Source organism: Callorhinus ursinus, unplaced genomic scaffold, assembly GCF_003265705.2.
Source record: "Callorhinus ursinus isolate GAN/ISIS: 27379988/994484 unplaced genomic scaffold, GSC_fseal_2.0 scaffold41, whole genome shotgun sequence".
In the NCBI taxonomy this organism is placed as follows: Eukaryota; Metazoa; Chordata; class Mammalia; order Carnivora; family Otariidae; genus Callorhinus; species Callorhinus ursinus.
The window spans coordinates 2,517,217-2,535,062 of NW_027397103.1; the positions used below are offsets into that span (position 1 = coordinate 2,517,217).

Sequence of the window (17,846 nt, forward strand, 5' to 3'; positions counted from 1 at the left end):
TGAGCAGACAAGCTCTCCGGGTCCCCAATGATTGAGGCAGGAAGCTCTTTAGAAATTCATTTTATTCTCAGACTATTTTCAAAAGAAGCAGTGGTGCGCTGTTTTTCTAAAAATATGCCTTTATAGATTTATATATAATATGTATATTATAAAATCCATACATATATTTACATGATTGCTACATACAAAATTACAGCACTGTGGTATGTACATATCTATAGGTACATTCTTTCCGCTCATCCCTGCTGTGCTTTTCCCATGTGAGGGAGGGAGATGATCCTTTGTAAAGCAGCTTGCGGGCAGGCTCAGCCTGGGGTGCCTCTGAGTGAGGGCCTCAGCAGAGGGGGAGAGGGGAGGGCCGCCGAGGAGGGAGCAGAAGCAGCAGGTTGCAGGATTCATCCTTCTGCAGGCCTGGGCGGCAGTTACCTGGTGGCATCTGCCCTGTGGTGCCAGTGCTGCCCTTGAGGTGGAGGTGGTTGACCGCAGACCCCTCTGGGGCCATTCTGTGGCCTGGACTCACTTGGCCGAGCCAAGAACTTGTATGTGTGAGGGGAGCCAGGGGGCCGTGGGCAGAGGAGCAGACCCCCTCCCCAGCTCTGGCCCCATGAAGGGGAAAGGACTGGCTGGCTAATGCCTGCAGAGGGTCCAGGAAAACACCGGCGGGCCTGGAGGCCAGGGAGGGAGAACAGTGGCGGCTGGGGGGGTGGGGAGATGGGGGGATTGGCAGGGCCCTTCTTCCTCCTGACCTTGGGATGGTGACAGCCTAGCCTGGGTAAAGCCCATTGTGGCCGAATGCAAGAGAACAGCTGCGGCCCGTCAGGCCCTGCAGGCTGGGCCCCCTGCCGCAGAGGTGCATGCACGTGGGTGAGGAGCCGCCTCCCCTTCCTCCGTGGGCCAGAGACTGGGGGTGAGGCGGAGGCTCAGCCTTGGGCCTGCTGTCCCGGAGGACTAGGCCGTCTCCCCCCCCCCCGCCCCCCCGCAGCTGAGGCTTGCTTGGGGCCGCGAGGGCCTCCATTCTTTCTGTTCCCTGTATTCCCAAACAGGAGGGCAGCGGAGCCTGGGGTGGGACGCGGGAGCCACTGAGGGGTGGGCGGGGTGGGCTGTGACCCCCTGCGTCTGCGCCGCAGAGCCCCAGGGGCTGCTCTGGAGGCAGCCTGAGCCCTGCTCAACAGCGGATCCGGGGGAAGCCCAGGCCGGCTGCGGCCTGGTAGTGGGGACAGGGCTCCTGCCTGTCCCTCTGTCGAGGGCCGCCATCACAGGCCGCGTGGGCCCTTCTGGAGACTCGGCCCCAGCGTGGGTGGGCAGTGCAGCCGCGGAGCTGGCCCAGGGGAGCCCTCGTGTACAAGCATGGTGTCCTGGGCCCTCGCACGCACCCCGTTTCAGTCACCTCTAGTCCACCCATCCTTGCTGGCCTGACTCCTCCTGACCTAAATTTTCCTGAAGAATGAGAAGAGCCGCTTGCCTTCGGCGGGGCCGGGCTCATCCGCACGCCCCGCGCCGTGGGCCCTGGACAGGGCGGCAGCAGGCCGGCTCCGTTCCTTCAGGTGCGTGTCCATCAGCTGCCGGTCAATGACCCTGTGCATGTCATCCTGCGGAGGGCAGAGCGGAGGGGCTAAGCAGGCTGCTGATCGGGGCCCGGGTACGGAAACGTCCGCAGGACGCGGGGTGAGGATGGGATGAGATGACTGAACGGCTGCAGCCGGGGCAGGCCGACCACGGAAGCAGCAAGTGTAGACACAGCAGCCACCGCCGCCCCGCCCCGCCCCCGGCCTCCGGGCTTCTTGCGGGCAACAGCTCCTTGACTGGCCCCGCCCCCGGTGTGTCCCTACAAGCCCAGAGCCCGGCAAGCCTGTCTCCACCCGGGCCTTGCCGGTGGCCGGCCTTCTCTGCCCTGCTTCCCTTTCCCTTGGCACCCCTCCCCGGGCCCTAGGGCGACCTCTGCTTGCCAGCTCTCTGGTCCAAAGGGTCAGCCTCCTTCAAGTTTCTACCAGGCTGCGCCGCACGGCCAGGACACAGGCTCCCTCGCCTACGGGCAAGCACACGCTGCACCTTCCGCTGGCGCGGCTCCCGACCTGCGCACAGGCCACAGGCGCCGCTGTCTTCAGGGCCTGCCTTGCTCCTGCTCAGGCCCATATCCCTGGCTTCCTCACTGGGGTAGCACCTTTCCCCAGTTTGGTAAAGTTGCCCAAAAATGCGCCCCTCACCCCGACTGCCTCAAGGCACAGCAGCTGCACCCCACAGAGGGGCTTCTGGACACAGCAGCTCCGCCCTCTCTCCATTCTAGTGGTAGGATCCCGACACTGCACAAGATTCCGCTTGGCAAAGGCATTCTGCCACTAACAAAAGTATGAAAGCTACTGCTTTGGATATAGAAACAGCCCTGTCTAGTTAACATCAGCAGGAACATAAAAAACATCCGCCTGATGCCTTCACCCCTAAACCCAGTGGGTTTTGGGGTGCCCTGGTCAAGACACCAAACCCTGGCTTAACCCCTGGGGTGAGTCGGCTGATTGTGTCCTGCTTGAGCGCTGGACAGCGAGGGCTGCGCTTGGGCGGCCACTCACTTGACAAGGGCAGGAAGTGGGGCTGACGCCCCCCGCCCCCATCCATCACCTCCTGCGCTCACACCCACGCTCCTGCCGCTGTAGGTTTTAGTGTGAAACAAAGGGACTTTCCTTAGCCCACACCAGGTAGCAAGCATGGAGTGTGGACCTCCCGCTCCCTCCCTTGCTCAAGTCCTGCTTCCTCACACCCTGCTTCCTTCCAGCGCCTCTCCTCCCCCTCAAAGAAATAGGGGACACGCTCCCTACCTCCGAGGTCCCAGAGCCAAATCCTGGGCACAGCGCCGTGAGCTTAGGGCCTGCTCCATAAAATCTGTTACCTGCAGCACTAGGAATGTTACAGGGCCCTTCAGAAAGAAACCCTTTCAAAGCACGAGGGCTTTTTCTGGGACACTGCAAACTGCCTCTTTTATACCTTAAAATTCATCAGAGCAAAGCCCATGAAATAGATCGCTTGAGAACTTCATACACACACAGGCGTGAACCGCTTAGAATTCCTGCCTGCACTTCTGTGGGCACAGGAGCCCAGTGATGCGGAGGGAGCATCAAAGAACCAGGGCGGAGGCGGTCCGAAACGGGCCGTGGCGGTGGCAGGAGGTGCGCTGCGGGGGATGGCACGACACACACTGCAGAGATGACACTGGATGCGGGCACACACAACACGGCGGGCCACGGGAAGGCGGGGGGGGGGGAGGGCGGTGAGGGGAGCGGGGGGACACGGTGGGTGGAATGGGGGTTCAATCTCACCTCAAAGGCAGGAGGGGTGTACAACTAAAGCTGTTGATACGGGAACTGAGAAAGGCCACTAGATCAGAAACCAAAGGAGCCAGATAGTAAAAAGCCCTGAGGAAGCAAACTGTAGCCGGGAGAGAAGAGAGAAGAATGGGCGGTGAGCCGGGGACCGGTCAGTTGGTGGTGGGGCCAGAGCCCGGGAGCCAGGGACCATCTCCCGGGGGCGGGGAGGCGAGTGCTCCTGTGGCCGGGCCGGCTGGGTCCTTGGAGGAATGGTCACTGCTAACCTGCCCGCCAGTGGGGGGAGCTCTTCACCTGTCTGCTTCGGATTTCGTTGGGAGAGACAAGAAAGGCTACACCCATATCCTGAAATTGTCCTTAACAAAAAGCAAGTACAGCCCTGGGCCAGGGGAAGCTGAGCTGGAGCTGGGACAGAGCAGGCTGACTGCACTCTGAAAATGGTGGTCCTAGAGAGAACATACTGACTCATTTTCCCCCAAGGTAGTGCTCTTTGGAAAAAGGAAGCTGGCCTTCGAGAAAGGGAAGGGCAGCAGCTGCTGGTGGCCCCGGGGCTGGGGAACTACATCCATCGGGCTGTGAATTCTTGTCCCGCCATGTAGGGCTTCCGGGGCCCTTTGTGTTAACATCTGTTTCTTTCCAGCTAATTTAAACAGAGCAGAGATGACCAGTCGAAGGAGGCCACCGCAGCCCTAAATGGCACAGCCTGGGGTTCACCGCTCTTGACAGCATCCTCAGGCCTTCTTCCCTGGGGACTGGGGAAGCACAGGCTCTGAATCGCACCAGGTGAAGGCAGGTTACTACTCACCCACGTGCACGGGACCCTCTAGTGACAAATTCTCCTTATGCTCTGCCTGGGTTCAGCCACTCCTCCCAGAGCCTCGTCTTCCCTCACCCTGGGTCTCAGGGCTCTCCTTACCTGCCAAGCCTCAAGCTGCTGCGAGAGGTTCAGTTTCTGCTGAATGGCATCCAGCAACTGGCTGTTCAGAGACATCATGTCCATCTTGCACTTGGCGAGTTCCAACTCCACAGCATTCTTCCTAAAAACAGACAAGCCAGGGTGAGCATGGACGCCTTGTAGCAGAGGCATCTGATTCTTTACCTGGGGCACCTGGAGTCCACAGGATGAGGAAACGGGCTCTGACCAAACTCACAATAGGAACCGTGACAGTAACTAGGGTGTTCCTTGCAGAGGGCTGGAAAGTTCCCAGCATCGGTTCACATCCATTCTCTCAACTGTTGTAACAAGGTGTGGGTGAAGGTATCTGTCCTCCCCATCTCACAGATGAAGAAGGGGCTCAGGGAGGAGGGTAAAGGAGGACTGGAGCCCAGAGGACATCAAAGGCCTCACAGGGCACTAAGGAGCTGCTAAACCTTCCCAAAAGGCCAGTCCCCATGGGAGGTAAGGACCTTGTTCTCTCAGCCCCTCCTTCTCACTAGCAACCTCCCCCCACTTAAGGGATCGGTCCTAAGGGCACACAGGTGTGCACAAGTAGCCACACAGTGGTGACGATCACAGCCTAGCTAGTCATGGTCGCCAGCAATTAGGGCACTGGTGGTAAAGTATGCGACGGGACACAGTCACCAGTAGCAACCATGACGCTGAGTATTCATTATTCACGGACGATGGGGAAACGCGAAGAATTGCTGAGTGGAGAGAAGCACCACAAGGCAAAGTCTGGTACGATACTAGCTTTGTCGAAGAAAAAACTGCCCGGTGTTTAAAGGTCATACACAACAATGTCGACGTGGCTCGCTCTGAATGATCAGTGATGGGCTCCCACATACTTCTGCATTTTGTCTTTTCACATTTTAATATGTTTCATATGTTACCGTTTGCCTTTTCCAACATTCCTAAATCATAGTTGTTCAATGCAAAAGAAGTTTTTTTCTCAGAGGGGGGGGAATGGGAGTACGACGTGAGAGACTATCTGGGCAGCTTCTGCCAAGGAGGCACTGGTTGCCCAGCTGCCAAAATGGGCATTACTTAGCCCCTGTCATCAACTGCCTCTTGCATTCGAAACGGCAAAGCAAAATGCCTCACGCACCGGGCCGGCCACCACCGTGCGCGTCCCAAGGACGGCTGGACAGGCCTCAGGGACGCCGGCCGCAGCAAGCTAAGTGCGGCGGGGAGGCGGGGCAGTTGGGGTAAAGCTCTCGGGGCCAGCGCGGCGACCGGCACTTCCTCTCCAGCCTCGAGTCCGACCCGTGAGTCACCTCCCCTGACACCTCAGGGTCGCAGAACGGCGCCCCGCCCGCCTTTCCCAGAGAAGCCATCCGGACAGCTCGCCTCACCCGGGTCCGCCCGCCGCACTGCGGTTGAGAGGACCGGAGCAGAGACCGTCCAATGAGCGCCAGCGTCTCAGATGCCTCAGGCTCCCTGTCACGCCCGCTGCCATTGGCTGGCAGTGAACGGCGGAAATCCTTGCGCGGCCGCGGTTGCCATGGACGCCCAGCCGGCCCCCCACCCCCACCCCCCGCGGTCCCGGAACAGCGGCGCAAACCCCTGGCAGCCTCCCGAGCTTCTGGGCGTCTCCCGGCAGGTGGCGCCACGAGAAGCCCGGAGACCCCGGAATGTGCTGACCAAGGCCTCCGGGCGGAGGTCCGGCAGCAGCTGTGTCGCCGGGCTCACAGTGGGTCCCCTTCCTTCCCGAAAACCCCCAAAGCGGGGACCGACTTGCCGAAATCCGCATTCCAGCCTCGGACTGCACCCCAGAGAACGTTTGCTCACTAGAGAATCTTGGTGCTTTTCATTCAGGAGAAACCCCAGACCAGGAGAGCTAAGCCGCAGAGGCCGCTGATCGATATATTAATCAGAATTTTAAAAAGGAGTATCTCAAAGGGCTGGAAGAATTCCTTATTTAAATGAAACCACTAGTAACGGACTCCCTTCTGTTTTGGGGAGGCAGATTGCTAGCCCCGGATTTTTGCTTTTAGTGAGGGCCATTTACCTGCAAGGTACGAAATTGTTACTTAACTTTTCTGAAACTCACTACTGTGCAGGATAAAGAACACCTTAAGGTTTTTGTAGCCCAGTGAGGAGAGGAAAGTTATTTTTCCTGGGGGTTCTCACTCCTGACTACGCACTAGAATCACAGGGTGGGGTAGGGACACTTTTAAGAAGCAGCTCCAAACTAGGAGATTCAGACTGAATTGTCTGGAGAGGGCCCCTGCATCCAGGGAGTTCCCTAGATGATTCTAAAGTGCAGTCAGGATGGAGAATCAGAGATGAGGTGTATGAAAGCATCTTGTAAAACCCTTAAGGTCCTATACAAAGTGTGCTTCCCCCACATTTAAATGATTCTGTATAGGAACCCTCTGTACACCTAGAGCTCTGCAATGGCAGGAAGTGTGCCTTACTCATCTGTGCATTTCAGAGCCTGACTGTATGATGCTTAATCCCCAAAACACATACCAAGAGTTTAATTTCTAAGGGACAGAAAAAGAGCTAACCTGTGCTGGAGTGATCTAACCCCTTCCCTCAGCACCAGCCTTATTTTGTAGGGTCCATGAAGGACAAGGGCTTCACTGCAGAATTCTGAGTACTCACAGAGGAGAGTTTGCTCTGACACCAGGAGGTTCACTGGGCCTCCTTTGGCAGAAGGCAAAGGCCTGCATTTCAAGGTTTCATGGAGACTTGCTGGCCTCCTTGGTCCCCCAGATGTCACAGCTAGGTTCCAATTATTTTAAAGGAGGGGACTAGACAAGTTCTGCTGCTTCTTCTCTCCTGCACGCTGGTTCTTTCTCTGGTTGTATCTCCCACCTCCTGTGCTGATGGCAGAATACGGTCAGAGCTTGATGTTCAGCTCTCGTATGCTTGTCCAGCTGAGAGACAGCTAACTTCATTCTGCTTTTTATTCCCAACAGGCTTCCACAATTAGCACCTTAATTTTACCATTTTTATTCCCTAACTGTATGACACAGTTTCACCCTTTGCTATTCATGAAAGTATGCTCCCACTCCAAAATATTACAGTGCCATTCAAGTATTCGCTAATGAATCAAATATTCACCAGGAATCCAGTGGCAGAGATGCATAGGTTTGTAAGCCTCACTGAATATACTTCCTAAATGAACTGGAAACTGTCAGCTTCACAGAAGGTCCTGGCCAGACAGGAAAGGGGACCCATAGGTAAAACTAAGTAATGGAGATGATGAAATGATTAGAGCAGAAGGGAGCAGACAAGTGTGTGTGGAAGTGAGAAGGGAAAAGGTGTGGGGCATTTTAAAGTCAGAAATTAAAATGTGTCCTATTACTTTTTAAAAGGTATATAGTATCTATTTACAATTTGTTTCAAATGAGCTCCTTTTAGTTGGCTGACAAGCAGCCTGTGTTACCACACAGGGGAAAGGATGCGCCGACGGGGGCAAGAGACCTGAGGTGGAGGCGTGATCACCACTGGCTGTGGAACTGGGGAAAGTACCTCAGTTTCCTCATCTGTAAAAACTGGGATTAAAATTTTTACTTCTTGCTGTGGCTGGGAGGATTAAAGGATGAAGTGTTTGTAAGCAGTAAAGTGACAGATGTTATGAGCGTGCTGCGAAGTGCCTCCTGAGCAGACAACATATTCAGTACCTTTTATCTCCTCACAGTGAAGAGGGTAGATTGAATGCACGAAAAAGAAATCATTTGAAGGGGGATGGGGAATATGTACGTATGTTTTTTTGCCTATGCACTTCCAAATTTTTTGAATGCAAGAGAATGCATTTCTTCTCTGTTAAAGAAAACCCAAAACATTATTAAAATACGACCCAGTTTACTAGGAACACAGGTGAGAGAAAACTGTTGAATGACACTCTGAGGATGCATCAAACCCAGAATGTAGAAAAACTCTAGGAGACAAACGATCAGTTTCTTCAATAAATAAATGCAATATGGAAAAAAGATGGAGGGGACTTACGTACATATCAACTAAATGGGGTTTGTGGACTTTGGAGGCTGATTCTAATCAATCATTAAAAGACATTTATGGGCCAGCTGGTCACTATATGATATTAAGAAATTATTGTAAGTTTTTTCAAGTGTGACAACTGTATTGTGGTTGTGTGTTTTCCAGAAAGAGTCTTTATCTGGTAGAATCCATACTGAAGTGTTTATGAATGAGATAAGGGATCTTGTGATTTGCTTCCATACAATCCAGCGGGGAGGGGCACGAGGTGGGTGGGGATATAGATGAAACAGTCGGCCATATGCTGATGAGGGTTGAAACCAGAAAGGTAGGCAGGGATTCATCTTATTTTTTTCTACTTTTGTGTATGCTTGAAAATGTCCATAATAAAAAGTAACAACTCCCCTAAAAAACCCTAAAAATAAAGAAGTTGAGGTAGGTCTACCTAATGAAATTGAAAAGCTGAGACAGAAAGCTAAGATATACAAGACACACAGAGCATCATCCCACTGATACTTAAAAACCCCAAACAACTCTATTGCACGTACAGCTGCACACGCACAGGAGAAAGATCTGCAGCAAACACACCCCCGACCTCCACCAGTAAGTAGCGTCTGTCTGAGAAGAACCAGACTGGGGGTGAGGGTGGGTAGCAGGGCAACACTTTCATTTTTGTCGTCTTCTGTAGGGTTTCACTTTTAAAACTGAGCACATACTCATGTTGCTGTGACAACAGTCAGCTTCGACAAGCCCTGTCCACTCACTTTGCAATAGCCTCGTCGCGGTCCCGGACGGCCTTCTGAAGCTGCTCCTTTGGCTCCTTGGCCTCGGACGTCACTCTGAGTCGGTCTCTCTCCTCCTTCAGGGCAGTCATCTCGACACTCAGCAACGTCACCTGACGGGAGACCACAAGGATGAATGGGGGGGAGGGGCTGCCACTGCTGCTGGCCTGGGGGCGTGCCCTTAAAGAGGCAGAAAGGAACAAGCAGCCCCAGGCGGGTGCCTGTAGCTTCCTGAGGCCCCTGGCTCTGAGAGACGCCCATCTCTTCTGTAGGAATGATGCCACACGCTAGGCTGGAGCCCACGGATGGTGATGAAATTCAGCCCCGGACGGCAGCCACAGGGCTCAGATCCCCTTTGGACGCAGCACCCCACACCACCACCTCCATTTCAAGGCACTTGCGGGCAACTAATGAAGACCACACATGCATCAGGGCTCTGAAACACATGGTTAGGGGTAGGGATTCAAGTTCTGTTTCCAGCCATCTTCCACTCAGCATGGAATGCTGCTATCCGCAGGGCCCTGGCTCCCACTTCTGTGACAGTACTTGGTGCAACCTGACCAATTCCCTGGTCAAAGCCATATGGAATTCAGACACCCACGTAATATCATCTTTCACTTCAAGCCTGTTACCTTTTCTGTGGGCCATGCCTCAGTGAATGGTCCCACAGCCCATTTATTGGGGGCCATCCTTTGGTGGTAGGGTGCCCTTCCTAGTGGCTCCCTTGGTGACCGCAGCTTACCCCATCCTTTGTATAGGAACCCTCTGTACACCTAGAGCTCTGCAATGGCAGGAAGTGTGCCTTACTCATCTGTGCATTTCAGAGCCTGACTGTATGATGCTTAATCCCCAAATGCTTGTGCAGTAGACAGTTGTCTTTTTTTGGCTAGTCATCCTCCCAAATGCTTTCCTATTTGGGGGACATTCCTGGTTGCATGAGTCTTGGTGGGAAACAGGGGATGCCCTCCCACTAAGGAAGCCAAAGGAGAGAGACATATATCCTTTCCTAAGCACAGAGGCATAGAAAGGTGACCTAAATGTGCCAGTCACACCCCCCTACCTGGGACTGCAGTTCTTGAGGGTTCAGCAAAGCCACAGGCCAGGGGGCAATTATTACACTGACAGCAGAGTGCTTCTGTGGCCCCACTTCCCATGGCTCCTTTCTGCTTTGGAGCTTGGTTCTCCAGCCTTCCTGTTGATTCTGTTAGTGATCAGATTTAATTCCAATACAGTCTCTCTCAAGTTAAGCAGAGAGAGTTTGGGTTGTTTGCAACCAGAAACCCTGCTTGGTAGAATTTTTAGTAAATATTTGTTGAATGAATGGAAGGGTGGGAGCCCCTTCTCAGTAAATAGGCTCAGACTGGAGTCAGGATGACCGGCCCTGCCCTTTTGTTAAATATTACACATACTTGGACATTTTTCCAAGGGAGGATCCATCCATACAGGTCTAGCCTTCCCATAAGGGGACAGACGCCACCTTTCCGTGTACTCCCTGACTCAAATTCCAGGCCTAAACAACTTCAGACTGACTGAAATTGAGCAAAGACCCCAGGAGCAAGGCTGAAGATCAAGCTTCCCTGAAGATGCTTTGGACTCCCCAGACTAGACAGCAGTTGCCAACTCCTGGGGTAGAGGCACTCGGGAAGAAATCAGAGGACGCCCCACAATGAAGAGGCATACAGGACAATCTGTTGTTACTGGGGCAATGGATTTCGTCCTCTTAGACGCCTGGTAGGACACGTCAGGACCAGGTGCTCTGTGCTTTCATGGTGGGGACAGCTGCGGTGACAGGGCTCCAAGCCACAGGGAAGAACAGGCTGGGGCTCTTGCAGAGGCCACAGGGTATAGCTAGTCCTGAGGCACGCAGGCAGCGCTGAGAAACCCAGCCTCACCCTACTTAATAGCAGGTTCTGTAGCCTGGTAGGCCAGAAACTCAAGACCCAGAAAGTACCTGGCAGAGAGAGTGCCAGACCTCCTCTGACCAAATCAGCCCTAACATGGCCCCGGGCTGGCTGTGTGCCAGACAAGGGTTTTGCCAGCTGAGTAAGCTACAGATAAAACCACATTCCAGGCAGGAAATGCCAACATTTAATAGGCTCCCGAAAAAAACTCTGTAAGAACTTTTTGCTTTGGTCTGGAAAACTTGGTCAAAGTAGAGACCATCAGCTATCTGCCTTAGAAGTGACAAGGGACTTACCTTCTTTGAACTGCATATACTTTTCATAAAAAGCAGGAATAAAAATAACTAGTTCCCACCATCAAGTTGTTGTGAGGCTCAAATAAGGTAACTGACATCAAGGACAGAGCTCAGTGCCTGGCGCCTGGGGGCAAGCTCTGCTCCTTTCTCTTCTCTGCATCGGTGTGGACCTATGGCTGGGGCTGTCATGAGGACTGGCCCAGCCTGTTTATACACTGACTTAGGTTGCAGCCACCCCTAAATCCACTTTTCCCACATAAAGTAAGTGTCCTCATGATTGAATAGGATCAAAGAAAACATCTTGAAGTCATATATCTAGGGCTTTCTTTGCCCTTTCATTTGGTAATATTTTTGTGCCTACTCTAGGTGAGCCCTGTGCTAGATGCTTTAAGAGAAGATAAAGAGAAGTTGGACCTCAAGCTTGTCCTCGTGGAGGTATAAAGTTTAACTGGGAAGATGAGATGTGAGTGAGGGTAATCATGACAAAGCAGGGCTGGGGGCTCCAGGAGGAAGGGAATCAAGAGTTTCAAGGAAGAAGTGAAACTTGAAGGATGAGTAGGGCTGATACATGCAGGTGGCCGGGGAGAGTCTTCTGGGCAGAGGCAAAGGGCCGGAGAAAAGGCCCGGATGTGGGGAAGCACAGGGAGCGTGCGCCATGCCCTTTCATAGTCTATGTTCAATTGACTAAAGCAAAGGAGGGGAGATGCCAACAATGGGGAAGAAGGCTGGATGGCTGGCATGCAGCCCGTCTGTAGGGCCATGAGAGTTCGAGGCTTCCCACCATGTGACAAGAGGAAGTCAATCCAGAACTTGTAAGGGTATTCTGTTTCCAAGCCGTGCTTCAGGAAGATCAATCCAAATCGTGTGGGGGTAAGTGGGCTGGGGGGAGTGATGACCAGAGCCACAGTGTGAAAGAAGGAAGGTCTGAAATAGGGCAATGGCTAGGAAGCCGGAGAAAAGAGAACAAAGAGAGATTTCACCCAGGAGGAGTCACCAAGATTTCCTCAGTGAAGGCCTTCCGTGTTCCCAGTACCTGCTCCGCTGTGCTGTCATGCCCCTTGGGGGTAAATGGCTAGTGCTGCAGTCAAGCCCTATAAAGGAACCAAACACAGGACTGGGACTATTTGTTTCTTTCTTTTTAAAGATTTATTTATAAATAAATCAATACTATTTATTTGAGAGAGAGAAAGAGCACACATAAGCAGGGGGAGGAGCAGAGAGGGAGGGAGAGGGAGAGGGAGAGGGAGAAGCAGGCTCCCCGAAGAGCAGGGAGCCCCACGTGGGGCTCCATCCCAGGACCCTGAGATCATGACCTGAGCCAAAATCAAGAGTCGGCTGCTTAACTGCCTGAGCCCCCCGTGCTCCCCAGGCCTGGTTCTATTTCTCACTGTACTTCCCAAAGCCTGGTTTACTGGCCTGGGAATTGGTAGAGGGCTCCCCAGATAACTGGTTTTCCTATTGTTCAGAACGTCCTTCCTGCCTCCCAGCAGCAGATCCAGACCCCAGTGAGCCCTGACCAGGAGGGAGCAGGAGTCTGCAAAGCTGTGGGGACTGAGAGGGGGCTCTCCATGGCATAAGGGTGTGGGGCGGTCTTCAGGTCTGGTTTTAGATTCTTGTCTCAAATATAAGTATCAGTTAAAATTAAACCTGGGCTCTCTTTTATTTAAAAATTTGGATAGGCTTCAGAGGGGCTGGTCACTTCATCTTCCAGGTCCCACACCTTTTACCTGTGGCTCAGTTTCCAGGAGAAAAACAGAACACTCTTGGGTAGGAAAGCAGTGGGCTTGGAGGCTGGATCATCCCTTGGATGAGGCTGCACTCGTCTAGGAGCTATCTGCTGGAACTTCGGTTTCACATAACCTTGTCTGGGCTCTGCCCTTCCTCCCTGCAACCCCCGCCCCCGCTCCCCACCCCGAAGGGAACAGAGCTAGTCTGACTCGCCTCACAGTTCTAGGAGAGGTTGTGGAGCATGAGCGCGCAGTCACATCCATCCTGAGCATCTCAGGGACTAGTGTAGTACAGTGCAAGTGTACGGGGAATGCTCAGGAGCTGCTGCACAAACTGCATGAGGAATGCTGGGCCCGCTCTGAGGGCCACCGTCTCCACTGGCATGCTGCAATTCAATCTGCGTCCTACCCACTGCCTTGGGAGGTCAGGGTTACTCTCACAGGATGGTTCTGGATAGATGTAGTTTGGCTGAGAGATCTGCTGCTTTGTCTGAGCTTTTGGGAAGAGATGACCCACTCAAGAGGCCCAGTTCTATACCCCATGGGACTGAGCGCTTAATGAGCTGAGAGGGAATGCACAGGAACTGGCATTAACCACTTATCAGCTGAACTTTTCAGGAGAATCCCCTGGTGGAGACAGGCTCCGAAAGAGCTGTGTCCAGACCCTCAGCAACCTGTGCCTTGCTCTTGTTTCTCAATGATGCCCTCTGCTGTTTCTAGTTCTGCTATCCTGAGAAGCAACAAAACCAACCAGCCAGTATCAAGAGCTGATAAGAAGCACCCCACAAAAATTTAGGCTTTAAAGTAAATAAACTTTTATTAACCCAAAGAACTTTTAGATCCACTTTGTCCTGTTTTGATTCTTACAGTTTGAAGACCTGTGCTGGTGTCTGAACTACTCCCTGGCCAAACGACCGCCTGAGGGACTTTGGCTTTGGGCATGACAATGTCTTTGGCTGCCCAATCCCATTCTTCAGGGCTTGGTCGGAAATAAGCTACGCTCTCAGGAGCATCTTTCTACCCTATCTGGTCGCTCCCAGAAAGGAGAGCACACAGCAATAGCTGCAGGAGGGTTCCCCAATATCTTTCAAGAGGATTATGTTGGGGTGTCTCATGGGTATGACCCCCAAAAGGAGTTTATTTCTATAAGGTCCTTTAAATTTAAGAAATACTGACTGAAGCAAAAGCCAGGCTTAACTTCCATCTCTCAGCGATCTGGTGCAGCAGGAAGGGATGACCAGCTCTGGACAAGGGAGGAAGGGGGCAGGCTGGGTGGGCGCAGGGTTTAAAATGCTACCTGTTTGGTGTCCCCCACAAGTGGGACAGAACACTACACAGGGCCCTTGTCAAAAGGAAGCGCCTTATCTATTTCCTAAGACAGAATTTAGAAGCTCCTTTCTGGGTGGGAGCTGCTCCTAAGCCCTTTAGAACTTTTCAGATAGGAATATAGATGCCCTTCTCCAGGATTCTCGAGAGAGATGAAATCATGATCAAACAGGAATGGAACAGCAAGAGGAGCAGTAAGTGCTTCTAAAGCTGAAAATCAGGATGGCAGAGGTGACGGCATTACAAAGAGAGAACAGGCCTACAAAGATCAATTGCTTCTTGGTTTGCAAACTTCCCTGCTTAGAAGCTGCTGGAAAAACATCCGAGAACGTCCTGAGAGCTAAGGCACTTTAAACTGTCAGAAGCCAGGGGATAATCTGGGCTCTGTGGAAGGCAGCATGTTACTGGAGGAAATGGAGGGTCAGCTATTCTTATCCCTATCAATTTTACTTTGGGATAAACCAGAGGATTGGCTTCTTCTCTTGAAGACGCCCAGCTTACCTCAACTTCAGGTCACCGTCCTTCGAGGATCTGTCAGAGGAGAGCCACTTCTCAAATAGACACAGGAGAGGGAAACTCATGAGGGTCCCAAGAAACCTTGGGGGGCACATGCACATTCCCTGCTCGGGACTGAGGATTGGGGTGCTCACCTGACTGTGGAGTTGCTGTAGCTCCTCTAGGCTTTGCCTCAGTTTACCCCTCTCTCCCTCCATGAGTTCCCTTAGGGCTCTCGAGTCCTCACTGGTCTGCCTTATCTGTTCTTCTAAGGAGTCATCGTCAATTCTCCGGGAGCTCTGAGAGCAAGAGAGAAAGCCCTCAACCCGAGAGATGGTGCAAGCAGGGGTGGGTGTGGTGAGATGGTTAGTGGGAGAGAGGGAGAGGGGAGGTACGGGGAGGGAGTAGAGATGGGTCGGTTTGGAGGAGAGCAGGATAGAGGAGATGGGGGCGGGAAGGTGGAGGGAAAGAAAGGGAGAGAAAGAGGAGAGACACAGGAGGGAGGAAAGAAAGGGTCAGAGGAGAGAGATTCTCTCGCCCAATCTGGATCTGCCAACATCAGCTAGATGTTTATTTTTCTTTCAGGCTTCAGGGGAGGGAATTTTCGTGGCGTGAACAGCACACCTCATTCTGATAGCTCCCATTCCCCACGACTACAGCACATTCCACAAATCCACGCGGCATGTTCAGGTAAGGACAACCACCCTCTGACAGGACTTCATCTAATATGGGTAGAAAGATGGTAGCTATTCTGTAGGAGGATGGGCCCTGAAGACAAACAACTGCCTGCCAGCCGGGGTTGCGAACAGAGAGGAAGTCTGGCAGAAATTGGTCACGGAGCTGAAAGAGATGCCCATCTGCCCCGGAGGCCCACAGGAATATTCTCCTCCATAAGGGGAGCCACATCTGGAATTCTAAAAAGCCCCTGTTGATCTTCTCAACTTTCTGTTCTTGTATCATTTTAGCAGAAGCTTCAGGTCTTTCAAGTTGGCCTATTTGCAGCTAACTCCACCACCAGGACCAATGAGCTACAGAAAAACACAGTTTGCACCTAAATCCCTTCTAAGGAAAGTCCTTGACCTCGAGGCCACCATGGCCTGGACTTAACTACATGGAGAAAGGACTCCACTTGTACGCCTGTGTCTTCAGGAAGATGACTTTGGAACTTCCATTCCCTGACACTGTCCCTCTGCCCGGTCACCAGTATATGGTGCTCTCAGACAATAAGGGCTCAGACGGCATTCTCACCGACTCTGCAAGTTGCCCTTCCTGGGTTAACCTCACCCCCACACTTGCTTTTAGCCTCCCACCAGCCAGGCTGTCTGGGGTGAGGAGCTTCTCGGCCTGGCTGCTTACCGTGGGCTCCATGCCATCCACAATGCTCTGTATCAGCCTCTTGAGCTCGCTCAGGGCCGTGCGCAAGCTGCCAGCCGGCACATCCTTGGCGGATGAAGTTTCTGAAGACTCGTCCATTGAGGAGTCCGTGGAGACGGCCGAGTCGGCACTGTCGTTCCCTCGGAGGTGCGAGCAGAGGTAGCGAACCTGGCAGTAGGCCTCCCAGAGCTGCAGTCTCAGCTGCTCCACAAAGAACCATTCTTGATTACAGACTCTAGAGAAGCCTGCCACCCGCTCATCTTTTTCTAGTGTAGGAACCCAACATACTGACACTCAAGAGACTAGTTTTAAGAGAAAGAGTTTTTCTTTTTTAAATCACCTGTCCAGGAAATACTGGTCCTTATTCTGGGCCCAGTACATCTATCCAGACTCCAGCCCTCTACTCCCCTCCCATTTGTCATATAAGCCATTCTTTATATAGTCGGTTACTTTGACAGGAGTCAGGATTAGGGGAGTAAGTGGTTAGGAGTAGTATGAAAACAAGCCTTTGGTTGGACTGTGAGTGTTCTAGAGCCCAGTCAGTGTAAGAGGTATGAGGCTGAGGATGAGCCAATAAGCATCTCCTAAGAGGCACTGGGGCAACAGTGAGCCCGGGACAGGCTTTGGGCAGGGCCTGCTTCCCGACGGCTCTGGCCAGCAGGCGTAGGCTTCTGCGGGTGCAGGGCCGCAGGCCCCCACCGGGAGGAAGCTGAAACGGTAGGCACTGGGGCCACAAGGAGGACGGAGAGGCTCCCGCAGTCCGGGGCCTGCCCCCGCGATCCCTGGGCAACCTCTCATGCCAGAGGGACAGGACGTCAGCACCTGCTCTCTCTCTTGCTCCAGCTCCTCAGCCTCCATGCTCTGCTCTATCTCGGACAGGAGAGACGTGCTGGTGGCGGCGGAACTGTGCAGGCTCCTCTCCTCCGTGAGCTCTTCCACCTTCACCTGCAGCTGTCGGGAGGAGAGCCGCGCCTCCTGGAGCTCCAGCTGGCTCTGATGCAGCTTTCAAAAGATACAACGGTGGGTGGGCCGCTCGGGAGGCTTCCCCCAACCAAAAACAAACACGAAAAACTGACCCCAAACCTGATCATGCTGCTACCTCCAACCACCAATGTACAGAAACAGACAGAGGAGAGAACATGCTAGATTACATCAGGGGTGTGCAGGCAGTAAACTCCAGATTTGGGAAATTCTGCAGGACAAACAGTTCAGCTTCTTCAATATATACATTTTAAGAAAAAAAGAAAAGATAAAGGGGGAACCTATAGATTAAAAGAGACTCAAAAGACTTATTAACCAACTGCAATGTGTAGGCCTATTTTAACTTGCATCTTGATTCAAGTAAAAAATGTAAGGACACAATTATGACATTTATAAGACAATTAAAAATTTGAACACTGGCTATTTGATATTAAGAAAATATTGCGGGGCACCTGGCTGGCTCAGTCAGGAGAGCGTGCAACTCTTGATCTTGGGGTCATGAGTTTGAGCCCCAACTTGGGCATGGAGCCTAATTAGAAAAATTAAAAATTTTTTAAAAAAGAAAATATTGCTTTTTTCCTTAAGTATAATAGTCCTGTGGCTTTTTTTTTTTTTAAGAGTTTATTTATTTGAGAGAGAGAAAGGGAGAGAAGAAGCACAAGCAGGGGTAGTAGCAGAGGCAGAAGGAGAAACAGACTCCCCGCTGAGCAGGGAGCCCAACACGAGGCTCGATCCCAGGACCCTGGGATCATGACCTGAGCTGAA

General features: G+C 52.6%; 2 protein-coding genes across 5 annotated transcripts in view; both read right to left on the bottom strand.

Annotated features, from left to right (window-relative positions):
• The window catches only part of SIRT4 (sirtuin 4), a 250,319-nt gene that overhangs the window by 172,916 nt on the left and 59,557 nt on the right, over positions 1–17,846 (bottom strand). The window lies entirely within an intron of this gene.
• The window catches only part of BICDL1 (BICD family like cargo adaptor 1), an 88,166-nt gene continuing 70,421 nt past the window's right edge, over positions 102–17,846 (bottom strand). Inside the window, exons 5-11 of one of the 4 annotated variants that reach the window (XR_012374837.1) lie at positions 16,923–17,102; positions 16,083–16,301; positions 14,882–15,025; positions 8,964–9,094; positions 4,231–4,351; positions 3,309–3,417; positions 1,454–1,589 (exon numbers count right to left, since the gene is read on the bottom strand). Coding sequence is in view for 3 of the 4 variants with exons in the window: in XM_073881016.1 (XP_073737117.1) it covers positions 1,428–1,589; positions 4,231–4,351; positions 8,964–9,094; positions 14,882–15,025; positions 16,083–16,301; positions 16,923–17,102 (957 nt within the window). In the remaining variant the exon portion in view is untranslated. Of the gene's footprint in view, positions 1,590–3,308; positions 3,418–4,230; positions 4,352–8,963; positions 9,095–14,732; positions 14,780–14,881; positions 15,026–16,082; positions 16,302–16,922; positions 17,103–17,846 lie in introns of those variants that run through there. The other 3 variants (XM_073881016.1, XM_073881017.1, XM_073881018.1) reach the window with 3 other exon arrangements.